A 25719-nucleotide genomic window follows, 5' to 3' on the forward strand; every position below is an offset into this window, starting at 1 on the left:
CCCATGTTGAAAGCTGTTCTGCCTGTTCCCCATTTCCACCCTCACCCAAATTCTTAATCATGCTTGATAACTTGCTTCCATGCATCTCCCAACAGGATGAGTGGTTAGTAATTTTTCATTTTATTTTTATTTTTGTGTGTGGAGGGGGGACACCCTCAAAAGTGCCCCTTTCTATATATATATATAAAAAGCCCAGCATTCCATCTAAACACAGACGACAGGAGAAAAAAACAGTGCCATTTCCCTGCAGACTACAGAACGCTGAGTTAGAATCAAGCCAGTTTTGTGAGCCACTGAATTAAGATTGTCATAAATATGAAAGGCAAGCACAAGTTCATTTATTTATAGCAAAGGTCTTGGGTTACAAGAGGTCAGTTCTTGCCATCTTGAAGAAACGTTAAACGGGTTAAGTTATTGCATACATGTGCATTATAATTTAGCAGCAAGTCATTCACAGAACACATTTATTTCCCCTTCCTACTGCCTTCTTTATTTAATTTTTTTGGTTTCGTCTCTCAAATTGTATATATATATTTATGTATTTATTTATATATATATATGTACGTATATAGATATATAGTTTCGGCTTTTACGAAGCATGTAACACCACCTTTAAGTTAATGGTCTTTTATTGGAAAAAAAGACTAGCATTTACAACTTGGAATGGACATAACTGTAATATCTTGAACAGCGATGTTGATAGTTGTGCTGAAGTCCACAGGCTACCCCGCCAGCTCCAAGTCTCATTACGGAAGGTTTTTTAAAAATGCAAAAGAGAGAAAGAGAGAGAGAGAGAGAGAGTGTTGTGTGTCCAAAAAAATGCTCCCGCCCCTTGATGGAGGTTCTCTTTTTTTTAAATAAAAAATAAAAGTTTTGTGAACGGTAACAGCCCAACACCCGCTTCACAATAGTGCAATGCAGACAATATTAAAACCAATGTTAACACAGACATGCCACCCATAACCTCCGCTGCATTTGGGGGTGGGGGGGGAGGGACACTGCTTCTTCATACAGGATAATCTTTTCCACCTTGGGGGGGGGATTCCTTCTAAACATTTTGCATCCTTCAACTATTTTTGCTGCATACCATCCTGAGGTATAGACCAATTTGAAAATAAACCAGCTATGACAATTTTATAACTGCAAATTGAGCTAGAATCCACTTTTGGACAAAAGAGTGGATGATTTTTTTTATTATTATTATTTTAAAGATTTGGTGTTTTTTCCCCTCTCTTTTTTTTAAAACCGTTTTAATACAAACGTCTGACTGTGCTCAATTGTCAAGCTGCATGCATGAAAAACTGGCCAGCCCAAACAGTGTAATAGTCATTAGCAAATGGAACTTTGAGGAGTTCACTAAGTGCTTTCTTATTTTTAAAAGGTAGTACAATTATTTATATTGGAAAAAACTGATAAGTTTAACTCGATCTTTTTTGGGAACAGGACCACCAACCATTACATGCAGTTTGTGGACAGAAGGTATTTTGACATTCAGTTTTGCTATACAGAAACAGAATGAATAAATGAACATTATTATTTTTTTTTTGCAAGAGGTAAGTAAAAGATTCAATTTGATTCTTCTAGAGGAAAAAAAAGGTGAAAGGAAGTCTCTTCATTTTGCAGTCATCATCTGTACGAATTCTGAAAGAGACAAAAGAAATCCCACTACTTTTAATGCATTTTGAAAGCAAGTACTATAAATAGCTTTTGGCAAACACTGAAATTATGGGACAAGCAAGGAAAGTAGCAACCTACAGCTTCTAGTAGGGCAGGGTTTCCCAAATCTGGGTCTCTAGCTGTTGCTGGACTACAACTCCCATCATCCTTAGCTAGCGGGACCAGTGGTCAGGGATGATGGGAATTGTAGTCCAAAATGATCTGGAGACCCAGGTTTGAGAAACACAGTTCTAGGGCATCGATGGGGAATCACTGGTCCTCCAGCTATTGCTTGTCCACAACTTCCCTCACCTCCAACTTGCCATGCTGGCTAAGGTAGACAAGAGTTGACATCCCTCATCTGGAAGGCCCTGTGTTCCTTATGCCTGCACAATGCTAATAAATAGCTACAGAGGAAACCACACCTCACCTTCATAGTTGACTTGTCCATCTCCATCAATATCTGCTTCTCTGATCATTTCGTCTACTTCTTCATCCGTTAGCTTCTCTCCTAAGTTTGTCATAACATGACGTAGTTCTGCCGCACTGATGTAACCATTGCCATCCTGGAAAGACAAGTGACAAGGGATTGAGATTACAGTAAAGATTTTTTTAAAAATCCAGTAGAGGTTGTCACCCACTCTGAACTTCTCAAGCCAGCCCAGAACCTGTATCGTAGGTGGGATGGACACACAGCCTGAGCTGCCTATGCTTTAGGGCAAGAATTTGATGGCTTGTGCATGTGTTGTGCATGCAAGTTCCACTTTGATTGCCCTTATTCCTAAGTAAGGTTTGCCCACTTAAGGTTGCACAACTATCTAGAGAGCAATGCAATTCTACCTTCTAAAATGATAGCCTGAGAAGAGGTAGATGGTGATTATGATTAATTATTACTCCTACTCCTACTACATTCCTATCCCACTTTTCATCCAAGGAACTAAGCAACTGAAGTCTGACTCAACAGGCTGCAGTCCTCAAGCCGCTTATTTTTGTTACCTTGATGGAACAGTTCTTTAGGAAACAAGATTTAACATCAATGATTCTGTCCACAACCTCTATGCCTGCCTTATGGAGCTATCTCTAGTATGGAACCACTTAAATGTCAAGAAAGCCCTTGAATAATCATTTAACAAAACTCTTTGATGCAAGGGAAGCTGCTGGGATTATTGTTTTGCTTCATTTGGTGGGAGGTTCCCACTCCCCACTCCAATCTACAGGCAAGTCCGATAACTAGTAAAAGCTGGGAGCAGTGAAATATTCCCCACAACTCCCATTCACAGGGAACAAATCAAGAGTGTGACAGAATGAGATCATGGAAGCAAATAACCTTGAAAGTATTGGGGTCACATCCCAATTTGGCTCACACAATCAGCTTCAGGATGTTCACAAAGACTTAATATTTTTCTTTTTGAATGTCAGCCACAAGCCAATGGCATCACTAACCACTTTTGAAATCCCCTGAACTTGTTTTTAAAACAGGATTCATGCAGCATGGTAAACTGCTATTAAAAAAAAAAAAACATGATCCAGAAGTCCTACTGGGTATATATGGCACTAATCATGTAGTTCCTCAGATTTTTGCCCTCTATTTAGCAGGACATTTTATTTAAGCCAGAACCCTGCAATTGATGATATCTGGTATACCAACAATACAAAGAAGGCCAGAGTGTTGTGGTTTTTTTTTAATTACTAAAAAATCAGGGCAAATTTGCATTAAGTCATTGGCCTATTTCAGACTTGAGATCATGGTTTGGGAGGAGCCTTTAACACATCGATACAGGGGAATTTGCTCCAGGAGAGGCACTATATGCAGTGGGGACCAGATGTTCAAATTTAGGCCAGGGAGACCAGGCCTCAGTTGTTTACATAGCCACAACCCTCCACGGGGCATCCATGGGGAAATTACCCCCTCTCAAAGTAACCTCATTCAATGGGATAAATACTGACACAACAAGCTTTCCTCCTCCCTTACTTAGAATTCAGCTGAGTCTAAGGGGAAGAGTCATTTCACACATTACAGAGCAACAAACCGAACAATTTGCCACAGAGCATGTACTCATGAAACATCAGCCAACCCTGGTTGTCTGACATTTGTCACGTTCTATATTTTTGTAGATGCCCATCTCAAAATGGTTGTGTGAAGATGTCCTCCTTCAAGCTCTCCAGAATGCCTTTTGCCCTTGCAGTTGCCTTTGTCTGTAATGAGTTTGGTACACAGTCATTTTATCGTTCCCCAAAAAAGCTGGCTTGGTAAATTACACCAAGTAAGTGGCCCAGTAGAAATTTGATTATGGCCTTCTACATAAAAAGCCATTGATGTATACTGAACCTTATGAGGGTCTTGGTCTCTCTCTCTCTCTCTCTCTCTCTCTCTCTCTCTCTCTCTGTGTGTGTGTGTGTGTGTTTCAACTGCATTCAGCAACTGAGAAAACTCCTTATTTTTGCTGTAACCAAACCAACAACTCAGACATCCCAAACACCCAGTTAATGCCTCCAAAATATACCTTGTCAAAGACTCTGAATGCCTCACGAATTTCTTCCTCGCTGTCTGTGTCCTTCATTTTTCGGGCCATCATGGTCAAGAACTCGGGGAAGTCAATAGTGCCATTGCCTTTAAAATAAAAATGGGGTGGTGGTGAGAAGAGAATAAATTATAGCAAAACTTATTTTTAAAATTTTTTATTAAAAAATGGCAAACACACTCCTTTTCCTTTTATGACAACAGAGTTTGCTTTCAAAGTTAACAAATCTCAACTTGTTTACCAGGAACAGGGGTGGGGAACATTTTTTCAGCCTGAACACAACATTCCTTATTGTTCCAGTGAGCCATGGACCAGACAAGGGTAAGGCCAGAAGCAAAAGTGGGCAGAGCAATGGATGTTCATTTTACCTCTGTACCAAAGGCCTGTTGTCACACACACACTCACACACACTCACACACACACAGAGCCCTCTCTATCTTTCATCCAGGAAAGCAAGCAGAATTATCAGAGTCCAAGGACCCATTCTAACTAGGCAAAAGCACTCAAGGAGGGTGCAAAGAGGGTGTGGCCTGCAGAGAAGGGGCGTGACGAGGGAGAGACAAAAAGGTCTAGAGAACTGCACTCAGCCCCTGGTCCTGAGGCTCCACATCCCTGTCCTAAAAGCATGGTTGTTCTGTTAATATATGTGAATGAGACCAGCCTAACTTGATTTAACATCCTTTGCAGTTGGTTCACCATCCAAGAGGATTCTTCTCTGGACTGCCATTACAACCTGAAACTCCAGCAAACTTGGAGCTACTCTTAATTCTTCTCACTGAATCACTACTGCGGGTCAAGTTGGTAGCTGGTGTATTTAATATACAGACACTACTTAGAAGTGCTGTGAGGGCTTTACAGCTTACTGTGTCCGTTGAAAGACCAGGTATTGAACTAGACATGTAAGAAGCTGGGCATCTCCAAAAGGACTCTTTAAGATTGTTTAAGAGGTGTTACAATGCATTTTGAATTGAGCTATTGTTTGGAGAATACAATGCCAACAAATAAACTCTCTAGCGCTGTCACCTCCTGCCCACTAGGGGCACTCCTATAAGCTCCAATAGGTTTTAGAGTCAGAAGCGATAGCTTCCATCTCTACTATTAAAATCTTGCATTCAGGTCCTGCTTCCAGGTTTCCCACAGGCATCTGGTTGGCAACAGTGAGAAGAGAATGCAGGACTAGATGGGCCAATGGCCTCACCAAGCAGACTCTTATGATGTTCAACAGAACACAGAAGCGGGCAACAATTCTATTGCTAACCCCCAGAAATAGGTACATGTTCTTTGGTTGACCTTAAAAAGGGGCAATACTGTGACCATTTTGCTTAGCACCTGAACTTAACATGCTCCATGCTTTCAACAGCAATTTGCTGAACAGGCCCACAAAATCCCAAGAAATTCCCTCAAATTAAGCTCTACTCTTTTTAGTAGAATTGATGCCAACTGAACCATTTCTTAAATAATGGTTGTTGTTGAATCTCATTGGGGATAATATGTGTTAGTCAAATGTTAGCAATGGATAATCTGTTTATGGTGTTGATAGCAGGACAAAAAACCTCTTTAAAAATAAACTTTAAAATACGGTATGTGTAACACCAGCAGAATGTTTATATATATATATATATTTTCACAATATACATAACAGATATAATACTTGGAACTGGAGTTGCTAACATATACTCTTGGGCATCATGTCACCCTCAGACACCTCCACTGCTAACCACAAGGGATATCCTGAGGGATAGCTCATTTGTTAAGAGCATGAGACTCATTTCAGGGTCATGGGTTTGAGCTCCACGTTGAGTGAAATATTCCTGCACTGCTGAGGGTTGGACTAGATGATCCTCGTGGTCCCTTCCAACTCTAGAATTCTGTGATACCCCTCCAGCATTTTTGTTTTATTAGTTGGAAGTAGCAGGGGAGGAACTGCCTGCTTTTTGCCGCTGTTTTATTTGTTTGGAGGAGGGGTATAACTGTATTGCAATGAGGTTCTGAATGCAGCCAGTTTTTCTCCTGTGAAATGGGTATTTGTGGTGCGCATTAACAGTCTTAGATTTTCCAGGCGGGTCCCTGGCCCAGGAAGGTTGGGGATCCGTGATTAAGAACATACGAAACATTAGCACATAATAAGGCATCTGGGATCACCTCCAATTAGCCTCTGTGATACCATCTGGGATCTTAGTCACTAAGTTCCTGCACAACACCCATGTGGTTTCAACATGGACTTGTTCAGGAGGAATTTCTCATATATATTTTTGGTTCCCCTCCTTCCAGGCGTTTCTTTTTAGGAGGCTGAGACTAGAGGATCATAGAGTAGGTGCCAGGAAGCTGGATGGCTCTTCAAATCATAAGCATTGGAAGGGACATCAAAGGTAGTCTATGGTCTACAGCATTCCTCATAGGTAGTCATCCAGCCTCTGCTTAAAAAACTATTAGCAAAGGAGAGCTTGCCCCACTGTCAATCAACTCATCCCATTGGATGTAGAGAACACAGGCTGAAGAAAGAGCTGTGAGAGGAAGGGGGCTCTTTTCCCATTATTTGGACCCCTTGGGAAACTGAACAAACCTGCTGCACCTGAACTGAGCGTGAAGAGTGCAGCTGAATGGGACATAGCTGCGGGCAGCCTGAGGAAGTACCATCCACCTTGGGCCTGCCCATAAAATGCAAATCTAGAGTGAGAGACCAGGATGATGCCTGCTGTTTCTAGGAACTCTTCTCATTGTGAGACTTTTGTGGGTGAGCTGAGAGTTTGTTTGGGCCTTGGGTGAGAATTTGAAGGCTGAGAGGGAAAGGTATGTCAGAAGGAGAATGAGTTGATTTTTATATATTAGCAACTTTATATTAATGTAACATTTTATATGAAACTGCATGTTTTTGTAATATTTTGTTTTAAATTTTCTGTTATTGCTTCAGTTTTTTGTACACCACTTAAGAGATATTCTTAATATATTAAGTGGTATAGAAATTAAATAATAACACTGGGAAGTTATTCTTGCCATCTGAATTCACAGGTTCAGTTCCAACGCTCTGGAGCAGCAAGAAACAAATTTGTTTCATCATTCATTTCTGCCTTTACTCTAGATGAGGGGTGCCCAAACTTTTTTCAAAAGAGGGCCAGATTTGATGAAGTGAACATGTGTGAGAGCCAAAGTTGTTGAGCTTTTTTTACAAATTTACCCCAAAGTTGTTGAGCTTCTTTTTAAAGGATTTGACCCCCAATAAATAAACTACCATAGAGGCCGGAGAAAACCAGCCAGGGACATGCCTGCTCTAGACTTTTGGCCCTCCCAATTTTGGCTGGACTGCAACTCCGATCATCCCTGGCAATTGGAGTCAAGCAACATATGGAGAAGCACAGGTTAACCACCACCCCCTGCTTTGGGCTAAACAAATTCAACTCATTCCACCTTTCCTCACAGAACTTCTTATCCTGATGGATCAGGCCAATGGCCCATTTAGTTCAGCATCCTATTCTCACAGTAGCCAACCAAAACTTCCTCTCCAGGAAACTCACCAACTTTGTCACTCTCCTCCAGGTAAATTATATTTAATATATATCCTTCTTAAACTGCAGGACCAAGAACTAGACGCAGAATTCTGGACGAGGTCTGACCAAAGAAGAATAGAGGAGTACTAATATGTCACCTGATCTGGACAGTATCAAGAAAAGTAATGGTACCACTATATTTTACTTTGAGCCAACCTAAAAAGAGAGAAATTCCTAGTGGACATATATATATCCATATACCTGTTCACCTAAAATGCCACCATGATTTATGTACGAATAACCATTTATTAAGTCATGGCTGTACTTATCAGGAGCTTAAAAGCATTTTGAACAAGAAAGCCAGTGTTTCATAGGATTTCTACAACTAAGCATTTTCAAAATTGAGGCGCTATGTTCATGCAGCAATGGTAAGAAGTTCACCTCTTCAAAATGCTTACCATCAGCATCTACCTCATTGATCATGTCTTGTAGCTCTGCTTCTGTTGGGTTTTGACCCAGCGACCTCATGACTGTCCCAAGTTCTTTTGTTGTGATGGTGCCATCACCATCTTTGTCAAATAGAGAGAAGGCTTCCTTGAACTCTGGAGGACAGAAAAAAGACCCGTCGCAATTTAGCACCGTGACTGACATGAAGGGCATTATCAGCTGTAAACTGTTTGGTTCAAGCAATGATCCCCACAGACAAATTAAGACCACGTTCCACCTTGTTGATAATTTACATATGCAAATCTGATTGAGAATATACAGACCTACATACTGGACACCAACACTGCATAAAACTGTTTTAATACCTTACTTGGAAGTATCAATTTGCTTGTCCTAGGGATGCTGTTTGTTGTTGGGAGTAAATGAGAGCCAATGTGGGTTGTAGCCTGTCCCAACATGGCAGCCTCCAGAGGTTTTGCAATACAATTCCAATCAGACAGCATGGCCAATGATGATGGTAGTCCAAAAAAAGGAGGGCACCAGACTGGGGTTTCAAAAACCCCACTCAGCCATGAAGCTTACTTGGACCAATCTCCCTCTCTCAGCCTGACCTATGTTATATGGGTGCTGTGCAACTAACTCCCATGTTCTGAGTAACTTGGGGAAGGTGGGATACAGGTGTGAAAAAAACAGTTATGGCATTACAGACTGCTAGGCAGAAGAGTAAATTTCCAATGGCAGTGTTCGCACATAACACTAACCCGTGGTTTGTTTTAATCAAAGTTTATTCAACTGAAGTGGCTTCATAGATGACCAAACAAACCTTGTCTTGTTTCTCTAAGGTTTGGTTTGTTTCTCAGCAGCTCATGTCTCATCCCTTTGTAGGCTGTTAAGGATCTGAGGTGGGGCAGCCAAAAAACAGGGTCAAACAAAGCTGCTGGGTCCAAACCAAAACTTAAAAACAAGCTATAGTTTGTAAGACAACAACAAACCACTGTCATTTGTTGGCTGAAAGCAGATCGTGGTTAGTCTGCTTAGCTGGGCTCACACATTCAAACTGACTACAAGCCATAGCCTAGTGTTATGTGGTAACCAGGGCACGGTTATGCCAAACTCCTCCTGTAACCATTAGCAACCTCTGTTCAGAGTCAATGTCTCTCGGGTTAACATCTTTTTTTCCTCCCCTAGTTCATGTCAGTTGTTCAAATAATACAAGCTCCCCATTGTTATGAACTGCAGCACATTAACCACAATTTATTTTTTTAATCAGCCAGCATAATTCTTCAGCATACAATTCAGCACAGAGAGTGTGCATTAAAAGTAATTTCACAACACCCACCTCAAACCCAAAGCCTGTCAGGTTGAAAGACAGCGGAGAACCTTATAAGCAATCATGGCCAAATGGAGATTTGAACCCAAAAAGTCTCTCACATCCCAAACCAAAATGTTCAAGTCAGTAAGTCCAGTTTTCTGTAACTGATGAACAGGAATTGTCTTTATGGTGAGACAAACTGTCAATTAACACTGAGCTCTTAAATCTTCAAACAAAACAAAAATCATCTTTCTTTCTTTTTTAAAAAAACTAACGTTGTCTTTGATTAAGACCAGCTGTTGCACTCAAGATATGGTAGACATGATTATGTAAAGGCCTTTGCACCACTGATATTAAACAACAATACTTAACATTTTAAGAATGTTTTCATAGTACTCAGTACAACACAATCCTTAGAACCCAGCAAAATGGGTTTCTAATCTCTGTACGATGCAGGGCAAGGGATTGGGCAGCAGGGCTGGAGAGGTATACTCAAGTAGACTCATAGCAAGCTTCTGAGTTCAGCCACTATACTACATTACTTGGAGCAAATTGTACCAATGTTAATAAGCATCTGTCTCACAAAACACACATCATCAAACCAACAATGCTTGGGTTCCGACCGCATGAACTACCATGTTTTAGTCCAGGGGTGAACAGATGTTATATGGTGGTCTACTAGTGAACCACTGGCCAATTTTTGTTGCTGGGGTTCTTGCAAAAAGTTATGGACAGGATGGACTCTCGACTTGGTCCAGCAAGGTGCTTATGTACTTTAGTAACAGTTCATCATCAGGTCTTTTAGAGAAGTGCCAAAGCCCATTGGCAGAGCACATGCTCTGCATACAAAAAGGATCCACTCTAGATCCTTGGAATCTCAAAGCAGGGCTGAGAAAGACGCCAATCCCCGAATCTGAAAGAGAGCCATTACTGTTCAGAGCACTAGGCTAAAGTGACTAATTGTCTGATTTTATATTAAACAGTTTCCTATATAACTGTTTAAAAGATTCTGAATATGCATAGAGGTTCTAGCAATCTCAGCCTAACAGCGTCAGCGTCGTCATCCAACAATGTTTCAAGTCAACTCATGGCAGAGGTGAGGACTGAACCAAAGACATCCAAATTCATATCATAGCTCAGTCTTCTAGCCACCATGCTACATCAGCTTGTGGGGATGACAGGAATAAAATGCATAGGGATGGAAAATGGATTAGAGGGGAGGAAAAGAAGAAGACAGCCCACACTTGGTCTAGTTCAGCCTCTGCCAACCAACAGCTATGCTGGTTGGGGCTGATGGGAGTTGTAGTCCGAAATGTCGGGAGGGTGGCAGGTTGACCGAGGCCGCTGTAGTCAGTGCAATTGCCCACAAGACTGTGCAATAGCCTTCCTCTAGTCCTAGTCCTGCACAAACGGAGCAGAAACTATGGTTTAATTAAGCCTGGAATTAAGTTCCATGTGGGAGGAGAAGGGAATTTGCAGTTCTCCAGTCCATGGTCTGAGGATTGCCCAAATGCAGCCAACATCATGTGCTGTATTTATTATTGTGAGTTGCCAATTGGGCTCAAGAACTGGCAAATTAGATCTGGGGAAAGCCAGTCTCCTGTACTCCACTGAGTGATCCTTATGCACTTTGAGTGATTTTGTGCTTGCTTTGTGTAGCTTCTACCTATCTGAACTTTCAAATTAGTACCTATTTCATGACTACCAACTGGCAAGAGTAACTGCCAGCTCCTGGGCATTTTATCTTCAAGTAAGTGATTATTTTGTTATTTTCGTTACTGCACATTTACAGAAAGAGTCAAACAAATCCTTCTATTTCTCTCCTTGGGTTGCATCCAAGTAAATTCCACTCAGAGTAAACCCGCTGACACTAATGGACCAAAGTTATTCACATCAAAGGGTTTACTCTTGTGTAGAACTAACATTGACTGCAACCATTTTTCTTGATCCAGATATAATTGTATCATGCGCAAGAAGAGGACAAGGGATGCATGATCAATCAGTATGTTTAAATGACAACAGTAATAAAGTGATATATTATGTTCAAGAAACATAGTACAAAGTGGGGAACATTTTCCTGCCCATTTTAAAAAACAAAAAACAAAAAATCAACCTACTCAGATAGGAATGTACCATCCTGAGAAACAGCCAAGCGATAGCAGCCACCAAGAATGTTCTGCAATATTTTTGTATTCAGAATAGGTTGCTAGGCCAACAGAAACCATCTCCCTCCATTTAGGATACTTACCAGCAATCTGTTCTTCGGTCAGCTGATCGGCCTACGTAAAGAATAGAAAAGTATTTCAGAACATTGTTTTTACCTGTAGCTATGTCAGTCAAAACCACAAGATGCAATTGCAATTCAGAGGCAAGATGGCATAATGTTATGTTAACGTTTGGCACATCCAGAAGCGATTGGCAACAAATCATCGCTCTGTCTGCTAAAGGGAGAACAAACAGGATTGAGGCAGCACAGCAGGAGAGTGCACAGGGTGCCCAGCCAGAATGGTAGCTTGCCAAGACAGGGAAGCAAGAACCTGCTACATCAGTGATCAAGGAACAGATCCTACCCAGATTAATTTCGTATCATGGTTTCATTACAGCCAAGAGGCCGCTAGTCTTAGCATGATGCAATGCATGATGTGGGCCATCTAGCAATGCTTAATTCTTCAGGTGTTCCTTCCAAAAACTGACCACAGTCAGACATATTCAGGACTAATTTAAAAGCTTGTTTTCCGTTTTTGCATAAAATCTTAATTTTAAGGCAGCTGCATACTCAGATATCACTACTTAAGACAAACACAGGATTGCGTTTTAGCAGGTCAGTGTGCTGAAGAGTACAGAGCACAACCCAAGCAGCATTTAGAATAACTATGAAGTCTCTGTCAATTTCAATGGGACGTGCAAATTATGTACTGAACTCTGGCAAAAGAGGGAAAGAAAAGCTTAACTTGGGCCCCCAAGAAATAAATTTGCCTTCCTGTAGTCTTGAAAACCGCTTCCTCCACCTCACATAGGTGTCTTGCCAGGGTCAAACCCCACCAAGACAGTTCAGACAGACACAGCTAAATGGCTGCTGCGGGTGGGCTTTGAAGATATGCGTCAAAAACACAGCTGCGGTTTGGAAGCCTTTGTTGGCAACCACCGATTTGCCAATGCAGTGGCTTGCCATTGAATTAAGGTCATCCCAAAGCAGGCTTTTCTATTCTTTCTTTAAAAATAAATAAATCAAGAAACAAAAAACTCACAGCATTTGTTGCTGGCACCTAAAAGTGAAACCCTGTCCTATCTCCACCCAGAACTCCAGCACTGGATTTCCCTCCAGTGAGGCAAGTTGACATAGTGATTTACATAACATATCAGAGCAATGCAGAACAGGAAACAGGGCCACACCTAATAGTGGGGGGAAATGATGCAAATCAACAGAAGCAAGAGTGTAGGAAACACTGCCTGACATGTGAAGGATAATAATCTAGGTTTTGTACTTGCAAGTTGCTACATTATGCAGCATCCCAGTTTGCCAACCTTTTTTGGCAGGCACAAAACACACGAGTGCCGTGGCTATGGCCAGATAGCCAATATTGTCTAGAAGCAGCCACCCCACCCATCCAAGTAATTAAAGAGGAAAAGGGGGGGGGGGACTGTCGGTTCTGGTGATGTCACCCTTCCTAAACAGGATGAAGGGGGAGCAGGAGATCCACCATGCGTGGCCCATATTCATATCTGGCCATGCAAAATCTTATCCTCTCCGCTCCAGGAAACCAAAGCAGAGATTTCCACCCAGAGCACACACACACCCCAAGACGTCACAATATTGCAGCAAATATCTGGTGTCTTGCCGTGGAAAGAAAGAAAGAGAGGGCCAAAGACTGAATGAAAAGGTCACAACCTAATAAATGCTCGGGGGGGGGGGGGCTCATGTCAGCATTGGATGAGGTTAAATCAAGTTGCACAGAAAAACAAAACAAAAAATGGCAAAGAAAGTAGTCCGCTTCCATGGTGCAAAAGAGGAATAAAGAAAGGCTTCCTCTTAAACAGCTACTGCACAAGCAATAAATCTGTTTGTTTGACACTAACAGGAGTCCATCGGTGACCCATCCTTTTCGTAGCACCCCCATCTTGCCAATTTTGCTTCTAACACACTTTCCTGTACGCAGATCATGCCCCTTCCTTCTCACGCCCACCTAAACCTTATCCGAATCCTCCTGAGGTAGCAATTGAATTTCAGTGTCTTCCTTGAGGCTTACAGGAAACTGATTAATAGAGTCCCTATTAAAACCACCCCAGCTTTTCACCGGCTACTCTTGCTGCCTCTTGGGGTCAGGGTGGAGACCGGAGAGGAAGAAGAGGTGGAGAAATGATGTAATGCTGCCACCATCCAAGGCTTTTTAAGCACTGCTGCGTTTGAGGGGCTTGGGGAAAGGGGTGGGGGAGAAGGAGAAACAGTGCAATAACTGCAGATGTTCCCCCCTGCGCAGTGCAGCTGGTGGAGGAACCAGGATTGTTTCCATCTTCCTTCTGAACTGCCATCTCCTTCTAGCAATCCTGGAATTTTTTCCAATTTTCCCCATCCACCAAGGGTGTCTGCAATAGCCTCATATATTCCGAAATCTTCGGATTTTTATATTTGCCCCCATCTGCAGCCACAGCTATGCCATGCACTGAAGATCACACCCTTGCCTAATGCACTTGGCATATACACTGGGAGGGAAAATAAAAAGTCGTCATTTCACTCATTAGCACAGGCAGAAAAGGAACCGGGAGAGAGGGCGCGCTAGAGGGGCTGCAGAGTCCAACCGAGGGGCGCCTTTTCTTTTTCTAAGGCAAGTGTTTTGGTGTCCCTGGTCTGCAGTAAGTGGTCTTGTGTCCCCAGGAAGTCAGACCGCGCCGGAATCTGTATTCCCCACTCTCCCCCTTGCGATTTTCCACGCGGATGACAGCTTCGACCCCTTCTCAGCTCAGCTCCCCGATCCATCCTCAGCTGCAAAGAAGGAGCCCTGCATCGGCTCTTCTGGGACCCATCCAACTAACTACAAGCAAGCTATAAACATAAACACCCCTTTTCCCGGGCGGGGATGGAGGCTGGGGGTGGGGGTGGAAGAGAGACTCGCGCCCCAGGCAAGGCGCAGGCAACCGCCTCCATCCTCGGGAGAGGCGGAGGCCCCACCGTGGGAACCCTCTGCCCACGGGCAAGGCGCGGGCGCAAACACTCCCTCACTCATGGAGTGGGGTGTCGGCGGGGGCAGCGGCAGCAGGGCGCGCCTCCCGCGCACGCGGCCGCCCGCTCCGCCATCTGCCCCGGAGCGCATGCAAAGCAGAAAGAAAATAAACGAAGCCAAGCCGGTCTCGCTTTGCAGGCAGCAGCGTCCCTGCCCCGGCTGCTTCTCCGAGCCTTTCCAAACCGCGCGATCGGTGGCCTCTCCAACATCCCCACCCAGCCTCCGGAGGCGCGAACGGCGAGGAACCCGGCTTGCATTCATCAGGCATCGGGGCAAAGCAGAGCGCGCCAGTTCCGGGCAAGCGGCTTCTCTGAAAGACAGGAACCGGCCGCAGCCCCGGGTTTTTCTTTCCCTCCCTTCCTTTTGCTGCGGAGAGCAAGCGAGAACTGCAACGAGCCCCGGAGCTGGGAAGAGGGCGCGTGGGTGGCTGAGTTGGAGGGTGAAGATTTGGCTTGGGCAAGAAGGATCAAGGGTCGGGAGCGAAAGCGTAAGTCAGGGCTCCCTCTCCACCCCCCATAGGACATCCGAGAAGACCCCGCAGCGCAGGCAGCCGTGAATGGGGTGGGGGAAGGCAGGCGAGAGAGACCACCGATCCTGGCCAGCTGTGCCCAAAGAGGGTCGGCGATCCAGCTGCGCCGCAGCCCGCCCGCCCGCCCGCTCCCCCCCTTCTCCAACGCGAAGATCAGTCACACAAGCTCGCCAGCCGAGCTCCGGGACGCGGGCCTGACCGAGTCCCCGGCGCAGCCGCCGAAGCTAGCCAATGCACGGGAGCGGCAGGGTGAGAAGAAGCCGGGCTCCGGTTAGGCTCCCGCCAGCAGCCAAGAGGATCCCGCCGCAACACCAACTTCCGAGAAAGTAAAAGGGGGAAAGGAAGAAAGAAAGAAAAAGCAAGCCGGCCAGCTCCATCGCGCCCAAGCCGATCCAGATGCTCTTCGTCCATTTTTGCAAAACTGCGAAACGAAGCCAGCGCGCGCGTGCTCCAGGCCAGCTCCAAAGCAACCCGGAAAGTTATCGATTGCCTAGATCAGCGCCTCTCTTCGCAGGTCCAAAGCTACCTACCATTGCGGCTGGTGATGGCGCTTGTCTGTGCACGGGCGAAGGTGCCGAAGGCGGGCGGCTGCTCTCAGCTCTCGCTGCCTCCTCGCTTCGCCAAAAATGCTGTAGGTGTGAGGCTGCGCGGCGCGGTTTTTATACGGCGCGCTGTATCCCTCCGCCGGAGCAGCGCCTTCTTTTTCCCTCTCCCTCCCGGGACTGGGGCATGTGGCAGCAGAGTGACTGCAGCAGGCAGCCCTGCCCCCCTCCCCTCCCCTCCCCACACCCGCCCCGGCCCCTCCCCCGCTCCCTCCCAGCCGCCAGCCCAGCTGGCAGGCGGCGAGGAGGAGGAGGAGGAGGAGGAGAGGGGTCGCTGGGCGCGCGCTCCATCTCCCTCCAAGGAAACGGCGGGCAGCAGCAGCAGCCGCCGGCGCATTGGCTTCGGAGCGCCTGCCAGGGGTTGCAGCAGATGCTGCTCGCGGCTTAGGCGGCTTCCGTGTTCCTGCTTTGGTCCGAGAGGCCGAGCTGTTCCGCAGCAGGCAGGGAGAAGGGCAGGCAGTGTGTCTGCTGCTTCCCTCGGAAGCCCCGAGGTGCGGAAGCCTGGCAATAAAAACAAGAGCGAAAAGGGGCCTGGCGAGGATGCGGTTGGGGCCGGCCCTACTGTTAGGCAGAGCGAGGAGGAGAGATCTTGAGGCGACTGCTTTGGGGGTGGGGGGAGGGCAAGAAGAGGAAGCAAATGGTTGCCTAGTTCACTTATTGTTTCTGGAGTTTTGCTCCCAGGGAGGAGGAGAGGAACCTGCGGGAATTTTGTTTCCTTTAAGTTAAGGTGCCAAAATGAACTTGGCAGACCTCGGGTTGTACTGTGCACCTTTGCACCTTGGCTTGGAGAAGGAGGGTAGCTGTTTTGCCTCAGGTAGCAAAATGTATTGGGCCTGCCTTTTTGTAGCTAGAATAATAACAATCATTATGATCATTTGTGTAATAAAATACTGCAAGGCTGCACACTAACTCAAAAGCCAGCCATTTTGAATCCATTTATGGGATTTCTGAGTAAACCTGCATAGGATTGGGCTGTATGCAATGGAAGGTTTAGAGTGGACATACAGCCCATTATCTCAGTAGAAAGAGGCAGTCCTTCCTATTTCAGTGCTGGTGCTGGCCTAGTTCATTGTAAAGTTGCATAGCGAGAGAGAGATTTAATTGTGAAATTTGTATTAACCCCTGGTTTAGTCTTGGTGGTGGCCAAGGAGAGGAAGGTTTTAAAGAATGAAGTTTCCATTTGCAACCCACATCTGCAAATACAATTCTGATTATATTTTTGTACCCCACATTCAGGGAAACTATTTCCAAAAATTGGGAATATGACACAGAGGAATAGTTAATGCCCTTCCTTGCCATTTTTCCTAATTACATGGGATGGGGGGTCTTTCAGCCTCAATTCAAATTCTTTTTTTAAAAAAAAAAGTCAGGAGACCTGATCAAAGATTTTCCAGCATCAAACTTGCATCTTTGGTAGCCTTTCAGGCCTAAGCATTTTGGATGGGACCTTGAGTAAAATTGTGGGGAATACATACCTATGTGGGAGATCTCGTTTTGCATTCTTACTGAGTTCAAAGGGATTCTAGCAACAAGTTGTTCGTCAAATTGCAATGTCTGATGCTGTTTTGAGTTGGGGATGTCTTTGATTATGGCGGGTGGATCCATATATTAAGTTTTATTTATTTCCTAGAGCTTATACTCCCTCCTTGGATATAAATTATACTCAGGGGGGTTCACAAGGGCTTACAGTAACAAAACAAATGTTTAGTTTTGCCTGAAGAGGTCAGGAATGATAAAAACCTTACTATGCCTTGATGGCTGTGCAATCTTCAAAACAGTTATTGATCATCAAGCCCTTTGTAGAGTTTAGGTATAATATGACATAAAGCTTTTTTATAATAATTGGTAAGCTGCTTTTTATACCATTTCTCTTCAAAACAAGACATCTCATGAGAGTTCAAGGAATATGATCAGAAAACATCTGGAGCAAATGGGTTAGTTCAGACTGGGAAGCGTGTGAGAGAAAAAGCTGCCATTTGGTGAAACTGAACCACTTTGTAGTACAGGGACTCTCTTTAGAAATCTGATGGGAGAACAGCAGATTTGTTGTCTGCTTATAGGAATCTGCTAGCTTCCACTGTGCTCTATTTGAACATTGTCAGTGAAGAAAATATTACAAAGACGATTGAGTTTCCAGTGCTCTCTCATTTGAAAGATATGAAACTCTATAACAGTGCTATGCACAAGGCCATGGCAGCAATCCTAACTCCACCTAAGGTAAAGGTAAAGGGACCCCTGACCATTAGGTCCAGTCGTGGCCGACTCTGGGGTTGCGGCGCTCGTCTCGCTTTACTGGCCGAGGGAGCCGGCATACAGCTTCCAGGTCATGAGGCCAGCATGACTAAGCTGCTTCTGGCGAACCAGAGCACGGAAACGCCATTTACCTTCCCTCCGGAGCGGTACCTATTTATCTACTTGCACTTTGACGTGCTTTTGAACTGCTAGGTTAGCAGGAGCAGGGAACGAGCAACGGGAGCTCACCCCGCCATGGGGATTCAAACTGCTGACCTTCTGATCAGCAAGCCCTAGGCTCTGTGGTTTAACCGACAGTGCCACCCACGTCCCCACTCCACCTACCTTAGGAGTAAATCCAGTTGCATTCAATAGGATTTACATCTGAGTATAGACATGGTTAGGATTGTATTGTTGGAAGGGCTATAACTCCCTGTTGCTTCTGTATGTCTGAACAGATCTTTACCGTATTCCAATGGGCTGCTGGAGAATGTCCAAAACATTTTATAGTAATGTTTTCAGCTCTGGGTGCTAGAACAATGCTCCCCTTTCAGATCCCCTCTTTCAACACTTAATAGTTTCTTCCTCTTCCCCCTCCACCCCCGTAGATCTTTGGAAGGTATCTCAAAAGTTTCCACCTGCAGATTTCCCTTGTTGGCCTTGATGGCAGTCATTACAAAGCCCAGTTCTATTATGAAACAATTCACAATATCCGCTTCCCAGATATCATGTTACAGCAGACAGGGCCAATTTGTATGCCTAACTTTCCCCCATTTTCTCTCTGGTGCTTGCTCACCAGTCTTTATCTGAGGCTATCAATACTCTCCATCTTTGTCTACCTTTCCCCCAAGACATGTCTACATGTTGACTTTTAATGATGGAAGTACTGTATTTTTCTGTGTATAACACGCCCCCATGTATAAGACGACCCCTATTTTTTTGGACCGCAACAAAAAAATGGGGGGGGGGAGAGATTGCCCAGAGTTGTTGAGCTTCTTTTGGGGTGGGGCCATCACCACCAATCACTCTCCACCCTGCCCGCCAATGCAAATTGCACGCATTGCTGCGGCCACCAATCATCTGCACGCTCACCACCAAAAGCCCACCAGCACACCCGACACAACCACAGCCGATTGCATGCACGCCTTGCTGCTGCCGTAAATAGCCCGCCCAATTGCTGCAGCAGCAGCCAATCGTCATCAAGCCTAGGCGCAGCAACCAATCACACACCCAGTTGCCGCTGCCAATCTCCTGCTAGCTGCTGCCACAAATCACCCGTCCCCCCTCACTATCTGTGTATAAGATGACCCACAGTTTTTGCCTATTATTTCTAAGGAAAAGATATCGTCTTATACAAGGAAAAATACTGTAAAATATTCTTATACATGTTATACCATCTAAATCACTTTAGCTTCCAGTTTCCCAGATCCATGCATCATGCTGTGTGCTGTGGGACTGCTCTGCATTCCCACAAGATTTACCACACAATCTATTTCCTGAAAAGGAAGAATTGATTTTTTAAAAATTTTGGGCACTTGCAAATTTCTGCTTTGACTTGAGTCGTCTTTTGGTGGCAAGTTTTATTGCAGCGCCAACAGACACAGCAGTTCCCTTCAAACTGCCTAGTGCTTTTCAAACAAATCAAAGCTGCAAAATGTTACTTGCCTGGTCAGTGACTTCCATATCCATGCCCACATTCCAGCATGAAAACCATATTCCATTCCAGTCTCTCCTAGGTAACCTGCTTGCATGAACAGCTTTGTAGCAAGCTTCCATTTCATTTCAGGTGCTTCTTTAAAGGCTAATTTGGAAGTCCACACAACTTCCAAAGCCTGCTCTATATTGTTGTTCTATATTAATTTTATATTAAGATATCACCAGTCATCTGGTATCTTGGTGTTGTTAGCAATGCTTCTAGGCTGTGCCAGCCATATCTTTTGTTGGAAGAGTTGTGAGTCAATGACTCAGGATGGAAGACTGATGTTTCTTCAATAGGAGCTCATTTCTGGAATGTGGCAGACACCTGGGGAATACCGTATTTTTCGCTCTATAAGACACACCAGACCACAAGACGCCCCTAGTTTTTGGAGGAGGAAAATAAGAAAAAAAATATATTCTGAATCTCAGAAGCCAGAACAGCAAGAGGGATCGCTGCGCAGTGAAAGCAGCAATCCCTCTTGCTGTTCTGGCTTCTGGGATAGCTGCGCAGCCTGCATTCGCTCCGTAAGACGCACACACATTTCCCCTTACTCTTTAGGAGGGAAAAAGTGAGTCTTATAGAGCAAAAAATATGGTATTTTCCACCCCAACATCACCGAGGGGGGAGGGGGGGAATGCATTTCATGTTAATCCCACAAGTTTTATTCATTATCTATTTTGTTAATTTCTTCCGTTTATGAATCACTTCCCATAAAATATCTTGAAGCAATTGCACTGTGAAAACATTGACAGAAATAGTTGGAAGTCGAACCTGAATTAGCTTTATCAAATATTTCAAGACAACAATCTGGATTTACACTATAAAGAATTAATAAGCTCTTTATCACAAGCATCGAGACACAGCATAACCAGACACTGGAAGGATCTTTCTGGCACAACGATAGACAATTGGTACAAAACAGTTTGGGAAAGAGCCCTCCTTTTGGAGATAAAGAAATAAACTATGGTTGGCATGTGGATAGATTGTTTTCCCCCAGTGTGGTTTAATTTCATAACAGTATTCCAGAAAATGAACAATCCCTTCCATCAACATTTGTCTCAATCTGATTGATCTAAATCTAAACATAAATTATTATCTTCACTTTGAACCCCCTCCCACATTCATCAGTATAGCAACACTTGATATTGTTTCATTGGTAACATAAGAGGAAAGATGACTTATTACTCATACTTAATCTAAGCACAACCACAAGGGTTCCTGATTGAATGTTTAGCTACGCGATGTTGAATGTTATCTGTTAACCCTGTTCTATCCTGTTTCCCCTTTGTTTTCATTTAAATCAACTCACAAACTTATACATGGACCATTAATAATGAGCCATATGCTGTATATATTACTGCAAATTTATTGTGCTGTTTTTGTGATATACAAATTACATGAGTATACTTGGTCTATTTCTTTGTATCCTGCATTATTCCTACAATCCTTGTTCATAAAACCCAATAAAAGTTACCAAAAAATAAAATAAAAAGGAAGATCTTCAGTAGGTGCCAATAAGACAATAGAGACAGCATTCCTGATGTCAAAGATCCTTCGGAGGTGTTCAGAGCGCTCTTCTTCCTTTCCTGTGAGACCCCTGAACAGAGTCCTGGATTTCGTCTGCTGCTCCAAGCCACAGTCCTAAGGCTTGCACCAAGTCTGAATAACTTTCTCTCTTTCCTTGGAGAGTTTTCTGCCCAACTATCGACTGGTCCAGTCAGATTGCTTACCCTCTTTCTGCCCAACATCCCAACCACTTAAGGAGTTTACATCGTATTGGGAATGATTAAGTTTCCCAGGATATTTTCATAGAATCAGAGAATAGAACGATCGACTTGTAGAGTTGGAAGGGTCGTGTAGGGTCATGTAGTTCAGACCCCTGCAATGCAGGAATCTCAACAGTCTTCTGTTTGAAGGTGTCATTTATTTGAAGAGCTGCCTAGTTTAAAGGTGAAGAACTGGAAGTATGTGGAACAGGGATCCCGAACACAATTCATTTGTCAAAACAAAATAAAAAAAATCCTTCCAGTAGCACCTTAAAGACCAACTGAGTTAGTTCCAGGTATGAGCTTTCGTGTGCATGCACACTTCGAAGTGTGCATGCACACGAAAGCTCATACCTGGAACTAACTCAGTTGGTCTTTAAGGTGCTACTGGAAGGATTTTTTTTATTTTGTTTTGACCATGGCAGACCAACACGGCTACCTATCTGTAACTGGAACAATTCATTTGATCACAGTTTTCCCCACTATAGAGAAGAAGAAGAAGAGTCTGGATTTGATATCCCACTTTATCACTCCCCTTCAGGAGTCTCAAAGTGGCTAACATTCTCCTTTCCCTTCCTCCCCCACGACAAACACTCTGTGAGGTGAGTGAGGCTGAGAGACTTCAGAGAAGTGTGCCCAAGGTCACTCAGCAGCTGCATGTGGAGGAGCGGAGACGCAAACCCGGTTCACCAGATTACGAGTCTACCGCTCTTAACCACACCATACTGGATGTATCGTATTTCTATTTAGATTACAGTGGTACCTCTAGATGCGAACGGGATCCGTTCTGGAGCCCCGTTCACATCTAGAAGCAAATGTAACTAGCGACGGCACGTCTGCACACGCTTGTGTTGCTTTTCGCATGACGTCATTTTGAGCATCTGCGCATGCGCAAGCGGCGAAACCCAGAAGTAATGCGCTCCGTTACTTTTGGGTTGCCGTGGAGTGCAACTTGAATGTGCTCATCCCGAAGCACATTCAACCTGAGGTTTGACTGCATAGCAATTATTTTTAAATTTTTATCACAGGGAAGGTGTTTCAGATCCCTGCACCTTTTTTTCTACACCATTTCTAGTTCTACATTGGGGTTTTTTTAAGATGGCATGGCCAGAACTGTATATGGCATTCCAAGAGTGGTCTAACCATAGAGTCATATAACACTCAGGAGCCAGAGGGGTTGAAGAATTAAATTTCCAGTGGAAGAGGCTGAGGCATCAGTGCCCCAATGTAGCTCTATGCGCTTCCCCAAAGACTACCAGAAGCAAAATGAATTATGCAAAATACCACAACTATGCATAGTAGTGCAATGGAAGAGAAGCCATGCAAATTTTCCTGATTTATACAGGTCACAGAATTCACCTTTTCTTTGCACAGAGTTGTGGTTACCTTGACAAATAATTCTGATTTATGTTTTCAAAGGGCAAATTACACCCAGATTATGGCATATTAATTACAAAGCACTAGACTAGGAAATCCATACCCAAACTAGAGGTTGATCTGCCAACTGGGCTTTTGGGTCCTGCAGAATAGAATGATGATAGGTTTCAACCATAGCATGCAGAGCTTCAGAGAAGCCAATTATTTGTTTTCAGAGAGGGCATACACTGCAGTTTGACTGAGGTGAAATGAGTCTTCAAAACTTCAACGTTATGTTTAAAGAAATGGAACTGTTATTTGTTTATTTTTAATTTCCTCTGAACTGCCTGCCCTTCATCCAAGGATTTCAGGGTCATGCACAATAAGCATAAATAAAATTATATCCATACACAATATAAATACAATAAACATGACCTTCATGACAACATATTGAGAGGCAAAAAAACCCTGAAACACAGAACAAGAAACACTAAAGCAATGTAACTCTCTACAATGCTAGATTGGTGACCAAAATGTTTGCAGTTATATATTCTAAGTATTTGTAGAACAATGGGATTTACACAAATCTTTAATTAGATAAGAAGTCTAGGAAGTACCTTCAAAGATTAACTGGTTGGACAATAGGATCCTATTGTGAAGCAGTTTATAGTGATTTTCCACTAGATTAGGTTATGTCACCATTAAATATGGCAAATTATGCCAATTCGGATTCACATACCAACAAGAACGGGCATTGATTCCATGAAGTCCTGGTGATATATAATGTACTTGATGCTTGACAACTTGGAATATACGAGACTGCCTGTGAATTGGGTCAAACTAGGGTCTCCAGCTGTTTTTGGATTACAATTCCCATCATCCCTGACCAGGTCCTGCTAGCTAGGGATGATGGAAGTTGTAGCCCCAAAACAACTAGAGACCCAAGTTTCACTGGCATACATGCTGTATCAGCCTTGGGAAACCTCAAATCCCACAGGGAAGGGCTGCAGTTCGGCAGTAGAATACCTGCTTTGCATGCTGAAGGTTTCAAGTTCAATCGCCATTATCTTCAGATAGGTGTGGGAGAGATCCTCTCCATGGAATCCCAGTTCCAGTCAAGATGGAGCTAGATGGACCAACTCAGTAGACCAACTCAGTAGAATGTGACTTCTCGTGTTATCTCAGAGGGAATTTGTTGGGGCTGGAGCCAGTGATGGGCAGGATCCGAGCCAAAAGTGAGAGTGGCACCCTGCTTCTTCTCTTTCTGCCACCTCCCCCCACATCTTGCCCCAATGACAAAATTAGGAGGTCTACCTGCAGCTCACCTTTGGCTTACACGGTGGTGTGTAATTGGCAAAATAGCCCCGAGTGGCGGTGTTGCCAGGGTGCTGCATCTTGAAGCACTGGTTAATATAACTTTTAACTGTTCTTTTGTTTCAAAATAGTAATTAAGCAAGCATTAAACTTGGAGCCAGGCCTCTCCCAGAGGTCCTTGCCGGCCAGCAATTTGTAGTTCCAGTTAATGTGTAACATTAAATAGCCCTCTAGATCTTCTCTGAAACCAACCTCCTTATCTTTTAGAAAAGAAAAAGATTAGCCATTCGGCAGATAATATGCCTTTTAAAAAAAAATCAGTACCTCATGATTTTCTTCTCAGATTACCTTTTCGTGGTCTGGGATGTGTTTAACTTTTACTTCCCCCTTCCCCAACCCCCAGTTCTATATCGTGGATATTTAGTTAATATGTAACATTAAAGTTGATGTCTAGGTCTCTGCAGAATCAACGTTGTTCTCTTAAGAACTGAATGGAAGCTAGAATAGACTTCATGGATCAAGTGACCAAGTGGTTATAAAATTTATGTTCTAGGGAACCCCAGAATTCCATGGAAGGTTATACTGGGTTTCTTAGCTTGGAAATGGAATCCTCCAACACTAGGTGCTCCCTTCTCCCAATTCTACTTAAAAGCACAGGGAGATGCAGAAGAGAATTAGGTGTGTTCACTGCTTCTCACTATCAGGCCTCATGAGCAGCAGAGGTCCCTTCAGGCATTCTGGAAAAACAGGGAAGACAGTAAATGAGAGGAGCCAGAGAGTTGACTACAGAGCCGTGCTGTCCATGAGGCAGACTGAGGCACCTGCCTCAGGTGATGGAATCCCAGGAGCGCCTCTGCAACGATCTGGTCTGCTTCCGTATGTGGATCGGAGGAGTCCCATCTTGCCCTTCACTTCAAGCAACGAAACGTCTTGGGGTGGCCCTGGCCGGGTTCCTTTCACTTTAACCACTTTGTCTCGGTGCTTCGAAAGGCTGAAGGTCAGCCTTGCCGTAAAGCTACTGTAAGATGTATAGAATACCCTGAACAAAGAGTTTTTCGAAAGCTGTTCACATGAGGAAATTGGGGGATTAAGTCCGAATCTCAGCTTTCACAGCTCACAAAAGCTCTGGCAAATAAACTCCTCCGTACTACAAGTATATCAAGTTCCTTTTGTGTCATGTATTCTTGGATGGTTATTTACTGTTTTTCTTCCTTGTTAGGCCAGATGCCAAATAGCATTCATTACACGTCCCCCCCCCCCCTTAATCCCAACCATGAGTAAGGGAAAACTATATATAGTTTCTAATGCCACAGTCTTGAAAATCACTGAAATAGGCCCATGGAGTATTGCAGTGTAAACAGCTTCCAACTTCATTATACATTTCATGAACTCATACCTGTGAGCCATGGTGTTTTTAAGTGGTTTTTTTTAAATGAATGGCAGTTATTATCAAGGTATCCAAGCAACTAAAGTACAATCGCACCTTACTCAGGAGTTTGGTTCCAAGGCATGTGCCCAGACCCTTGGAACCAGTGAGCGGGAGAGAGATGGAGAGTGTGCTCTGCATGCCCAGAGCCCAC

The 25719-nt window shown here is 44.0% G+C and overlaps 1 protein-coding gene across 2 annotated transcripts; it reads right to left on the bottom strand.

The window, feature by feature from the left end:
• Positions 1 to 316: 316 nt before the first annotated feature.
• Positions 317 to 15843, bottom strand: CALM1 (calmodulin 1). Of its 2 annotated transcripts, XM_081879967.1 has the most exons (6): positions 15701 to 15843; positions 11671 to 11701; positions 8122 to 8265; positions 4161 to 4267; positions 2087 to 2222; positions 317 to 1641 (listed from the first exon to the last, which is right to left on the bottom strand). In XM_081879967.1, exons 1-6 carry the CDS (start codon positions 15701 to 15703, stop codon positions 1613 to 1615), a joined length of 450 nt encoding a protein of 149 aa, XP_081736093.1. In that variant the 5' UTR covers positions 15704 to 15843; the 3' UTR covers positions 317 to 1612. The 2 variants fall into 2 exon arrangements, with proteins under 2 accessions (XP_081736093.1, XP_081736094.1); XM_081879968.1 differs by lacking the exon at positions 11671 to 11701.
• Between the last annotated feature and the right edge of the window lie 9876 nt (positions 15844 to 25719).

The sequence above is a fragment of the Podarcis erhardii genome (assembly GCF_964252035.2).
Source record: "Podarcis erhardii genome assembly, chromosome: 1".
NCBI classification, from domain to species: domain Eukaryota; kingdom Metazoa; phylum Chordata; class Lepidosauria; order Squamata; family Lacertidae; genus Podarcis; species Podarcis erhardii.

Bases quoted from the DNA above. Each gene is read 5' to 3' on its own strand.
- CALM1 (XM_081879967.1), bottom strand. The intron at 8,266-11,670 runs GTAAGTATCCTA...TCTGTCCTCCAG, and splicing joins GACCGAAGAACAGATTGCTG to AGTTCAAGGAAGCCTTCTCT. The intron at 1,642-2,086 runs GTGAGGTGTGGT...TGTCTCTTTCAG, and splicing joins TGGACAAGTCAACTATGAAG to AATTCGTACAGATGATGACT.